This window comes from Panthera pardus, unplaced genomic scaffold (assembly GCF_024362965.1).
Source record: "Panthera pardus isolate Hobbes unplaced genomic scaffold, ASM2436296v1 HiC_scaffold_11, whole genome shotgun sequence".
Classification (NCBI taxonomy): domain Eukaryota; kingdom Metazoa; phylum Chordata; class Mammalia; order Carnivora; family Felidae; genus Panthera; species Panthera pardus.
Window position 1 is genome coordinate 28,392,897 of NW_026526666.1, and position 12,340 is coordinate 28,405,236.

Sequence of the window (12,340 nt, forward strand, 5' to 3'; positions counted from 1 at the left end):
AAATAACAACTGTTAGTTGGCTTGAGTTTTTGTGAGGTAGTTGGGATTAAGGAGACCGAGTGTATTAAAGTCCTCCATGTAAATGGAGAAGCTCCTACTCGGCTACACCTTGTTTTTCCTATGCAGGAATATGGATGGGCTTGGTTTTGCCATCTTTATTTTTCAAGAGAATCCAGAACTGTAAATAAATATATGTGTATATAAACAAATAAGTGAAAACTTCCAATTTTCATATTAATAATTGTACAGGGTTTTTTTGTTTGTTTTTGTTGTTGTTTTCAGTAGGCTCCATGCTGGGCCTAGTGAAGGGCTTGAACTCACAACCCTGAGATCAAGACCTGAGCTGAGAGCAAGAGTTGGACGTTTAACCCACTTAGTCATCCATGCACCCTAGTAAATTTTTTATACCAATACTGCATGACCAAACAATGGCAGATTTATAGAAGGGCAGAAAAAAATGAAAAAAAGAGAAGGGATTTGGGTGATTTGGGTGGCCCTGCTTTGCTTTTTTTACCCTAGGATGCATTCTAAACATGTAGGATTAGTTCCTGAATAGAATTTGTTAAACCTGTTCCAACAGCAATTTGTTTTCTCCTGAAGCCCTCCCAACCACCTTTCTCACTAGATTTCTCCTAATTTGTATTTTTAGTAGAGATGAAGGGAAATTATGATAGGACAAATAGCACTAAAATATTTAATGTAATGTACTATCAAATTTTGAAATTGCTATGCTTAGATGAAAAAATACAGCAATAACCAAATATTGCTGAAATTATGCATATTCTAAAACCGTGGCTATTAGTAAAGATCTATGTATCATTATTACTTCATCCAATATCACTGTAAAATTAGATCTTGAGCAATTTTTAATTATGTTTTAGATTGTTAGAGACGGATAGTAAGTCTTTAAGATCTGTAAATGGGTCAAGAAGAAACAGTGGCTCCTCTCTTGTATCAAGTTCATCAGCCTCTAGCAACCTCAGCCACCTTGAAGAAGATTCTTGGATTCTTTGGGGAAGAATTGTTAATGAATGGGAAGATGTACGCAAAAAGAAGGAAAAGCAAGTTAAGGTATTCATATTCTTTGTTGAATTTCTTCCTCTTATCCCAAAGGGGCATCAAGGCATGGATTAATGGAAGATTAAAAAAAAAAAAACAACAACTGAGATTTGAGTACTTTCTAAGTGCTGTAATAAAGAGCCCTGTTTTATCTGTTTTCATTTATTTGTGTCCATTAGAAGTTTTGAATTGTAGATATCAGTTGTTACAGACGATTCCTAATTGTAGAAATATATAGCTGAAAATTATTTTAGAAATTCTCTCTTTTTATAGATTCATGAATGAAGTAGTAACATCCTAGGTCTTTGAATTATCACTATTTTACCTTTTTGGTAAAATCTTTGAAAGACAATGGTTATTACTGTGCTTTCATTCACAGCTCTGCAGATTTTCAGGTCCTTAATAGCTTTAGAGGCCACATTCTGGGAGAAATGTCAAGGGTTTATCCATGGCGTTGTAGCCCCCCTGACAAGAAAGGACACATCCAAGGGCCAAGTATTAGCCTTGGTTAAAAGGTTCCCTAGTATTTAAGAGTAGCTTTGTGAATTATAAATTTGATAAAGTGTTCCACTCCATTCCAATCCCCAACAAGTCTTCTTTGACTTTTAAGGTAGGAGACTTCAATAATTCAATATTAAAATTTTATTTTACTTTTAATTTTATTTTTAGGAGCTTGTTCGTAAAGGGATACCTCACCATTTTAGAGCAATAGTTTGGCAACTTTTATGCAGTGCACAAAGTATGCCAATTAAGGATCAGTATTCAGAACTCCTGAAAATGACCTCACCTTGTGAAAAATTGATCCGAAGGGACATTGCTAGAACTTATCCTGAACACAATTTCTTTAAGGAAAAAGACAGCCTTGGACAGGAGGTTTTATTTAATGTAATGAAGGTAAGTTCTGTTTATAATTTTTTAAAATGAATTCTCAGAAGGTTGAAATTAGACAGTAATCAGTTACTTTGGCAAAAATTTGACTTTAGCATGATTTCTGCTTTAATTTTGATGCTACATTACTGTCTAGTTTGGAGAACCTAGAAAATTCATCACATTGCTTGATATTGGGTAGAATCAAATAGTCTATAAATCACTATACCATAGAAAGATCCTTTATGAAAATGGATGATTTATCTTCTGTGAGTTTCACAATCTAGGACCAGTTTTCGGCTTACTATGGCCAGCACTGTAAGAGCTCTTAGCTCTTCAGAGTGTGTGCTATTGTAATTTTTTCTTCAATATTGCCTTTTTTCTTGAAATAGTTCCTTTCCTTTTCAACTACCTCTGTAAAATATTAATTTCTTTTTGAACCATTTCAGTTCTCCCAGTGCTTTACCTTAACCTTACTGTTTTTATCTTTATCAGATAAATATTTTTTAAACTTTGTTACTTCACTGAGTGTTAGTTCCTTTATTTTCTTGTCCTTAGGAGCGTCGGTTTCTAACTGGGAAATTATCAAAAGAAAATTTTATGTAATAAATCATCTACTTTTTAAACCCTAATAGGATAACATGTATGACAAGCAAGCGGAAGCTTGTCAAAAAAAAAAATGGTATTTACTCCATCATCTCACTATTTTTAGGTTTTTAGAGAAGAAAGATATAATACATCATGTTAAAGTATTTTGAACATTTTTTACTTTTTAGGCATATTCTTTAGTGGATCGTGAGGTTGGTTACTGTCAAGGAAGTGCTTTTATAGTTGGATTGTTGCTTATGCAGGTAAGTTAGTACAAGTATTAAGTTTCTAAGTTCCTTATTGAAGTTGAATTGGAGAATTAAAGAATCATTCTTGTTTTTATTAAGCATTTGATACTGGGTATTTTTCTTTAGGCATAATTTAAATAGGGATAGTTAATTTTCACTTTAAAATATTAAAAGTTTTGAAAATAACATATACAATAATGTCCTTCCAGTAATGAAATTTCAGCTTCTTGGTGTCTACATTTGAGCCATAATATTGTACTATAGCCTGTATCTACTTTTAAATCTTAACTTACATGTCAATATTTAATAAAGACTAATGTTTTCCCAACTAAGGAGGATATGATTAAAGTGTTGGTATGAAAATCTTATTTATGTCATACATCTTTGCAAATTCACACAGAAATTTTGGTTGTCACAGAGTTAAGTGCTTATTATGCCTATCTTGTTATAGCTTCTAAAATAGAGATGCTCATGGGATGTCTGGGTGCTTAGTCGGTTAAACGTCTGACTCTTGGTTTCGGCTCAGGTCATGATCTCATGGTTCATGAGTTCGAGCCCCACATCGGGCTCCGTGCTGACAGTGTGGAGCCTGCTTGGGATGTTCTCTCTCTCTCTCTGTCCCCCCACCCCCAAAAGTAAATAAATAATTAAAAAAAAAATTAAACCAAATATAGATACTCAATTATTTTTACTGCCCCAGGGATATAACCTATATTTCTATTGACAGTGACTTACTTTAGAGTGGGTTTGGATAGGATGTTTTCAGAAGTCAGGGGCAGGATCACCAGTTTATATCTTAGAAGGGAAATGACAAATAGTGTTTTCACTTCCGTTGAATTTTTTTTCAAGTCCATTGTACTCTTATTCTCACACTAAAATGTAGTCTGAAGAGAAACCGTGGAGATAGCTTGATTTGAGTCATATATGTAAGCTGGTTTTTCCATCTCAGTGCTACACTGAGTTCTGTGAACTTGGGCTAGATCATTTAATCTGTCTCTGAGCCTTAATTAGGTAACACTGTGTACTTTCAGATTCATTGTGAGGGTTATATGAGATAATATATGTAAAAACCTACCGTGGTGTTTGGCATATAGTAGACATGCAATAAAAATTCAATGACTGGCCCAAGATGATTTTTCTTGGTAGATAAAAGCAGAGTAGGAATTTGAAACCGTGTTGCTCCATGCTTTGCTTCAGTTTCCCAGCAGTTCTGCCTGAATTTTAAAGCTTTGTAACTCCCAGGAATATATATACACACTACTTTTCTGAGTAGCAAAAACCTCATGTCACAGAAACTGATTTATAGTAAGAGTGACTGATATTTACTTTGTTTTATAATATATCATGCCAATTGTTGCATGATGACTGTCCATTTCTAGGTGATATTAGATTGTAAATAATGAAAACAAAACTAGTTTTGTTAATGTTGAGGTTTTGCACAATAGTGATTTTTTCTTAATTTGTAGTTGATTAATATTGGTAGGCTTTTTACTATTGAACTCAAGCATTCTTATTATAAATCGAGTGATTTTTTTTTCATAATTCTATTCCTTTTGCATTCATATTAGTTCCAGAATAACCTTTCAGTAGTCATTTCTGTTGAGTATTTAAAGGGGAGTTTTTTCTTGAGTTACGAATCTCTTTTAACAGCAGACCTAGGGCTATAGGAATCTCAAGGGGCCACCACATTTTCCTCCAAGACACTGTAGGCAGTGCTGGTAGTGATACTTTCATTTATTGATTAATTTATTTATCTTTTATTGTCAGTGGCAGCTAATACATTACCATAACAATAATTTTCTAGCCCAGGGCCATAAGCTAGAAAGAGTGGTACAGCCAGATTCAAAGGCCCCTCTCTTTGTTTCTAAAACTTAATTCTCTTATACCCTATGCTATATTGCCTCCCACATGTTAGCTTGGCAACATAACTCAGTGTTTGAGGAAAAATTTTGTAAAGTTAGCTTAATTAGTACATGTTGTTTTAAAATAGCTAAAAGTGCTGGATACGTTTTGTGTATGTCTTAATACTCCAACAAAATTAGGTAGATAGTGTCCCCAGTAGACCTTTGCAAAAGGCATGGATTCTTATTGAGTCCGTGTCACAGAAAAGGTATGTAGCAGTGCAATTGCTCCAAGATTTGTGTGCACAGATTTCTAATAGAAAGGAGTGGCTGTAAAACAACTAGGTGATTGTTCTTCATATTTATATTTTACTCAGTGTTACACTTTTTCATTTTGAAAGCATTGTTTTCAGTTTTTTTGAGGAGGACCCAGTGATTTTATTTTTTCCCCTTTGGTCTTTTATTTGATTACTTCAACTTACTTAAAAAATTGGCATTTCCCACATTAGTGCTTTTGTGGAGGAGAGAGGGAATGAAACCTGTAATATTTCAGAAGAGAAGAAATTCTTTTTATATTTATTTTATTTTTGAGAGAGAGACAGAGACAGAGCATGAGTGGGGGAGGGGCAAAGAGAGAGGGAGACACATAATCTGAAGCAGGCTCCAGGCTCTGATCTGTCAGTGCAGAGCCTGATGCAGGGCTTCAACCCACAAATCGTGAGATCATGACCTGAGCTGAAGTTGGATGCTTAACTTCCTGAGCCACCCAGGTGCCCTGAGCAGAAATCCTTATAAGACAAAAAATTTATTCATTTCCACTGTCAGTACAATGAGGGGTGGTAGGGGTGGAATGGAAAGGGGAAGGTAGTGGTGGGAGAAGAGATGAGAAAAGTAGTAAGGGGTCATGTCATGTAGGACCTTGTAAGGATTTTGACTTTTACTGAGGATATGGAAAACCACTAGAGTATTTTGAGCAGTGGAGTGAAATGTTCTAATTCAAGCCTTGAAAAGAACACTCGGGCAGTTCCATGCTGTATAGGGAATACATTGTTGGGAAGGAAGCCCGAGGAGGCAGCAGAGTGACCCATGAGGAGGCTTTTAGAGTTTTTCATGAAAGACAATGGACTACTCTTTTGATTGTGGTTTGGATTAGGTGTCTTTGGTCGAAAGTGGTTGGTTCTTGAAATAATCTTAATATAGAGCCAGCAGGAGTTACTGATAGATTGGATGTGGAGTAAAAGGAAAGGAGACAGTGATGACACATATGGATTTTGAGTGGAAGTTTGGGCAAGGAATGGCAGAGTAGGAAATTAGGAGTGGTTTGAGATGTCTATCAGACGTCCAAGTGGAAATGTAAGTGGGCAGTTGGAAATATGAGACCAGAATTGTGGTAAAGGTTCAGGCCAATGGAAGAGAGAGACAAGAGGCTATAAAATGGATGCAGATGCAGGTAGGATGATATTTATGATAGTGTGAGAATGGGAAAATTCTCTTTATATTGCTTCTAATTTTTAAAAAATTTAAGTACGAAATAAGGTCATTAGATTAGTTGAGTGGGAAGGAGGCCGTGAAAGCTTGAGGATAGAGAAGAAAGCTTGAAATGGTGGCCTCATAGATTGAGAGTGATTAAATTAGTGAAATAAAGCATACCAGAAACATTAAAGATCCACTGACATTAGTGGTTCTGAATTCAGAGTGAGATCAGCCAGCATGGTAAAGTCTTTTGTTTTTACCCAACCACTCTCCGTTGCCTAGATGTACTTCTAGAGTTTGATTTATCCAAGGGTAGAGTTTTGCAGTTGGAATTATTACTGAGAGAGACAGGCAAAAGTTATTGTGGATTTAAGTGACTGAATAAATATAACAGGGTATAGGCAGCAAAGAACACACGAGAGTTGGGAACAGAAAAAAGGTAGTGTGATATAAATGAGTGATAGGCTTGCAAGGTCATATAACTCTATTAATCTTCATTGCAACCCTGTGAAATAAGTGCTGTTATTTTACTCATTTGACCAATGTTGAAACTGAGCAACAGAGAGATTAAATAATTTGCTTAAGGTCATGTAGCTAAGTGGAATTTGAACCATAAGCTGTGTGGCTCTAGAACCTGAGTTAAGATCATTGGAAGAAAGGAAGGCTAAGTAAGATCTGCTAGGCCAGGGAATTAATCCTCATGAAAATGAGTAAAGTTCAGGTGAGTGACCTAGAGGTTTGTAGATATTACAAAAAAGAAGAGTAATAGGTAATATCCACAGTATCTGTTTCAGAGAGAAGGGGGAGGTAATGCAATGGCAATGAGTCAGTGAGTTCCAGGAAGAGAAATAGACCTTTACTCCCTGGTTGCTTTCAGTACTATAGTAGAGAAAACAGCCCCCTTAGGGGAGCCAAGTTTCAGTTGGAGGAAGAAGGTGAAAGACCATTTAGTAAAGAGATTGAGGATCTAGGTAGCATATTTTGTTGATGGCAGGGTATAAGTTCCAGAAAGTGCTGTGGAAAAGGTTTAGGGAAGGCTGGACATGGGGTTAAATTTGGGGAACAGTAGAACCACATGGGATGAGAGTTCCAGGTTGTGTGGCTTCTTATGGTGATTAACATAAATCAGTGGGGCTATAGGGCTTGTGGAATTGATAAGGATGGTCTTCAAGGCAGAATTGTTGCTGTATGTGTTGGGAGGAAGGAAGGAAGTATAGGTTTTACTAAGAGTAACATTTGACTTCTGTCCAAGGCTGTGTTAAGGCCAGGAAAAAAAGTTATTAGAAACAGTTGTTAGTAAGAATGCCTAGAGATCCTTTGAGGTTTATTTTATTTTATTTACTATTTATTTTTATTTAAAAAAATTTTTTTAATGTTTATTTTTGAGAGAGAGAGAGCGAGTGAGCAGGGGGGAGGGGAAGAGAGAGGGGGAAGACAGAGAATCTGAAGCAGGCTCCAGGCTCAGAGCTGTCAGCAGAGAGCCCAATGCGGAGCTTGAACTCAAAAACCATGAGATCATGACCTGAGCCGAGGTTGGATGCTTAACTGACTGAGCCACCCAGGCTCCCCAAGGTTTCTTTTAAAACACATTAGTATAATGTGAATAAATGAGCAGTAGAAAATTAGAAAATATTCTGAATATCTGTGTAGCTCTTTAAAGAGTTCTTATATTCATATCTTATTTGATATAGCTTTTCTTGTGAGTTTTGGGTAAAATATTTTTCTTGTGCGTTTCACATAAAATGTGAGACAGTTGTTAATAAGAATAAAATATGAAACTGTTACCTTTAAACGTTACTTACAGATCCTTTGAAAATATATTTTACAAGTTTTTTTTTTGTTTTTTTTTTTTTGTTAAACACTTACTGTATCATATAATTTCTGCTTAGGACCATTGAAAGTCTTCCCATCTCATGTAAGGTAAAAGTCCAAATCCTTACAGTGGTCTCTAAAACCTTCTGTAATTTGGTTCCGTGTATTTCTCTTCCATAAGCTAACCACCACTTGCAGAATTACTCCTAATTTAGTGGTCTATTTGCTGTTCCTTGAGCATGCCACTTGTGATTCTACTCTGAGGCCTTATACTCCTAGGATTGTTCTTTTCCTCAATTGCTCCCTTAGTTTTTTCAGTATTCTGCTCAAATGCTCCCTTTTCAAGGGACTTTGCCTGATCTGCCTACATAAATAGCAGTGTATCTCCCCAGCATTTCCTGTGACCCTACTGTATTTTATTTCCATAGCACTCATCACCATCTGGCATATATATTAATTGATTTATTGCACATATTGTCTTTCTTCTTCAACTAAAAGGTTCAGGTTCCATGAGGGTAGAGTATTTATTTTTTTCACTGGTATATATCCAGGAGAACAGAACTATCTGACTCTAAAGGAATATTGGTTGATAGAATTCATTAATTAGGCAAGTGAGGCAGTTAGTCTCAAAGGTTGTTAAATTTGTTTAACCTCTCATTCTGAGAATGGGAGATTAGAATCTTTTGATACCTAGTCCAGTGTTCTTAACATTGTAACACATGGACATTCAAAACCATCTTTATACTTGGATGGGTTCTTAGTTTAAATAAGCATTTAGCTTTTTTGTGTATTACAAAACATTAACCTGTGTTGCTTTTCCCCCTTATATTGTAGATGCCAGAAGAAGAAGCTTTCTGTGTATTTGTTAAATTAATGCAAGATTATAGACTTCGTGAACTTTTTAAGCCAAGTATGGCAGAATTGGGCCTATGTATGTACCAGTTTGAATGCATGATACAGGTAAAATTGTAGTGTTAACGAAAAGGCATATTGCCTTTGTATTTTTGTCTTCTTGGTTTGAATGACAAGTAAATTCAATGTTAAAAGCATTTTAGCAATTGAAAAGTCAGTGTTTTAATCCCATGATTGTTGGTTGGTTAACACATCAGTTAGATGCTATCTGCTGGTAGAGCACAGTCTGGAACTTGACTGCAGTTTTCATATTCAGACTTGAAGCATTTATGCCAAATATATCGCAACCACATTGCCTAAATGCATGAGTTTCCTTTTTATGCCCTATTGTATCCTATTATTGTTATAGAGACTTTGCTCTCACAAGAGCTCATGACATGACACTGACATCAGTTCACTTCTTTTGAGGCTTGTCTGTTCTTTCAGTCCTCTCTCCTGACTTTCCCTTTTTATCTTGCTTTTTTTGCTAGCCTGTAATATTTTCTTAAAATAATGCTTTTATGTTGCTAGTTTAAGACTCAGAGTGTAGTGACTGTGTGAGGGTGTAGAGAAGGGGAGGAGAGGAATCAAAATCAAGTGAAAAATATTTTTGAAATATTTTACCCTTCTAGAGTTAATTTATATATATATTTTTAGTTTACTGTAATATTGTCCTGTAATATTATGGTGTAAGTATTCTCATTGACTTAAATTTCAATTAGATATGCAGAACTTAAGAATATAGGTTCAGGATTCAGCAGACATGAAAGCCCTTTTATGAGTCTGCTTTTCCCTGGCTGCCTTACCTGCAGGAGATATGCAAAGTGTTGGCACATTTTAAAGATAAGATAAAATGGGAATTGAGATGAATCTTAAATAAATTTTTCTTTCTGAAATAATGTTTTTAACCAACCTTAATTTCTCTTGGTTTATTTTCAGTTAATGTGTCATTTATGTTTTGAATTACTAGAATTGAGGAAGCATCTGTATTTTGGGTGAAAAGGTAGGAAGGTAAGGATGGGTGATCAATGGTAGATAGCACCAGAAAGTATTTCAAGGTAGCATTTCTTTTCTTTAAAAATTTTTTTGGAATTACTACTGTTTTAGAAAAGTACAGAAAATATCAGACAGCTGTGTTCCTACCAACATGATTAAATAAATATTAAAGTTTTATTTATTTGTTTTAATTGTTATTTTTATTAGTAAATGTTCTAGATACAGCCTAAATTCTGCCTGCACATCCTTTTCCCCTTCTTCCTTTCCCAGATAGTAACCACTTTCCTGAATGTATCAATTTCTACATCTTAACTTTTCTAAGTGATGCCTGATCTAATCTTTGAAATAGGCTATTAGTATACACACAATACTCTGGTTTAAAATGCTGAATTTTACTGTGTCTTAATTAATTCCTTTCTTTTCTTTAGGAGCATCTTCCAGAGCTCTTTGTACATTTTCAGTCTCAGAGTTTTCATACCTCAATGTATGCATCATCCTGGTTTCTGACTATCTTTCTTACGACTTTTCCATTACCAATTGCAACAAGGATATTTGATATCTTTATGTCTGAGGTAAGCTAGTGGGCAGACTGAATGAAGGAATCATGGATTTAATCATTAGAGCAGGGCAATGAGGAGAACAATATAGGACACTCATGTGTTCCATGGTTAACTACTTATAAGGATGCTCTCCTTTAAACCTGTAAAATACCTACCAAGTACTTGTTAGTTTCCCCATTTAATAAATGATAGATGAGGAAGCTGAGACTTAGAGGAAAGTTAAGTATCTTGTCTGTGGATACAGCACCTAAGTGGTGTAGTGCCTGCATTTAAATGCAGGCAGTCAAAATCTGGAGCCCACACTCTTTTGGGATTTTGTTTGTTTGTTTCTTTTTTTTTTTTTTAAGAGCAATTGTGAGTATGAACTTAGGGAGAGGAGCAGAAGGGGAGAGAGAATCTTTTTTTTTTTTAAGTTTATTTATTTTGAGAGAGTGAGAAAGAGCGAGCAGGGGAAGCACAGAGAGAGAGGAGAGGGAGAATCCCAAGCAGGCTTCTCACTAACGGAGCCTGACTCAGGGCTTGAACCTACAAACTGTATGACCCAAGCTGAAATCAAGAGTCGGATACTTAACCAACTGAGCCACCCAGGCGCCCCTGACAGAGAAAGAACCTTAAGTAGGTGTCATGCTCAGCGTGGAGCCCAACACAGGTCTCGATCTCATGATCCTGGGATTATGACCTGAGCCAAAATCAAGAGTCAGATGCTCAACTGATTGAGCCACCCAGGCACCCTGGGGCCCACACTCTTAATCAGACGTCTGTATTGCTTCCTGATTGATTCAGGAGGTGAATCCATTCTTACTGATTCAGTGAGAATTAGTGAAAGGTGAAATTTGCCTTACAGTTAATATTATTGCAGTGCATCTGTTACCCAAAGAGCAAGAAGTAATGAGCATAATTAAGTTTCTTCTATTCTATGAATATTTTGCAGGTAGTTCTTCTAATTGTCATGGTCATGTAGAGTCATCCTTTATCTTTTATTCTGTATTTTGGGTGAGAAGGTAGGAAGTAAGGTTAAGTGATAAATGGTAGCAAGCACTTTAAAGTGTTATTAATAATAATTAATAACATCTTAATCAGGGGTGACTGGCTGGCTCAGCTGGTAGAGCATGTGACTCTTGATCTCAGGGTGGTGAATTCAAGTCCCACCTTAGTGAATTAAATTAAGTTAAAAATAAATAAATACAACATCTTAAACCCAATGTTAGTTGTTATTAACTACATCTTGGGATGATCAGGTTATATTACCTAATTAAATTAATTTAGTTTGGAGTCAGCAAACTGATTTATGTACTAATCATCCTGGTTCAAGTGTCAAATTCGTTCCTTCACTTATTTTTGTAAAAAGTTTTCTTGGAACATAGCCATGCCCTTTTGTTGTGTTGTCTTTGTCTGCTTTTGGGCTGTGGTGGCAGAGTTGAGTATTTGTGACAGTGACCACATGGCCCACAAAGTCTAAAATATTTGCTATCTGACTTTTTGCAGAGATGTTTGTCAGTTTCTAGTGTAGATCCCTAAATGTTTACCTTAATATTTTTTTGAATGATTAGTTTTTGTCAATGGAATAGTAAGAGAAGTTTGACTTTATGAAATGTGTTTCCACAGGGTTTAGAAATAGTATTTCGAGTAGGATTGGCACTTCTTCAAATGAATCAGGCAGAACTGATGCAACTTGACATGGAAGGGATGTTACAGGTAAGTCAGTTCATGATTTCTTGAGTGTCTTTAGATTTTACTGTTAATTAGTTAATAAGAAACAGCACTAAGTAGTTCTTATGTTTTTCTTTTAATGTGTCTTTTTAGCACTTTCAGAAGGTCATTCCACATCAGTTTGATGGTGGCCCAGACAAATTAATCCAGGCAGCTTACCAAGTCAAATATAACTCAAAAAAAATGAAAAAGTAAGTATTTTATATTTTGGTTTTTAGTTATGGAGGTTTGTTGGAGCATATAGGAAATTAAATAGAAACATCAAAGAGTCCAGTGATCAGTGCCATTTTCCTCT

General features: G+C 35.6%; 1 protein-coding gene across 10 annotated transcripts in view; it reads left to right on the plus strand.

Moving 5' to 3' along the window:
* Positions 1–12,340, plus strand: part of EVI5 (ecotropic viral integration site 5) — a 241,354-nt gene that overhangs the window by 85,319 nt on the left and 143,695 nt on the right. For all 10 annotated transcript variants that reach the window (XM_019437920.2, XM_019437919.2, XM_019437921.2 and 7 more), the window contains 7 exons: positions 882–1,071; positions 1,729–1,953; positions 2,703–2,777; positions 8,723–8,848; positions 10,204–10,347; positions 11,941–12,030; positions 12,139–12,236. In XM_019437920.2, the coding sequence (XP_019293465.1) occupies positions 882–1,071; positions 1,729–1,953; positions 2,703–2,777; positions 8,723–8,848; positions 10,204–10,347; positions 11,941–12,030; positions 12,139–12,236 (948 nt within the window). The remainder of the gene's footprint in view (positions 1–881; positions 1,072–1,728; positions 1,954–2,702; positions 2,778–8,722; positions 8,849–10,203; positions 10,348–11,940; positions 12,031–12,138; positions 12,237–12,340) is intronic.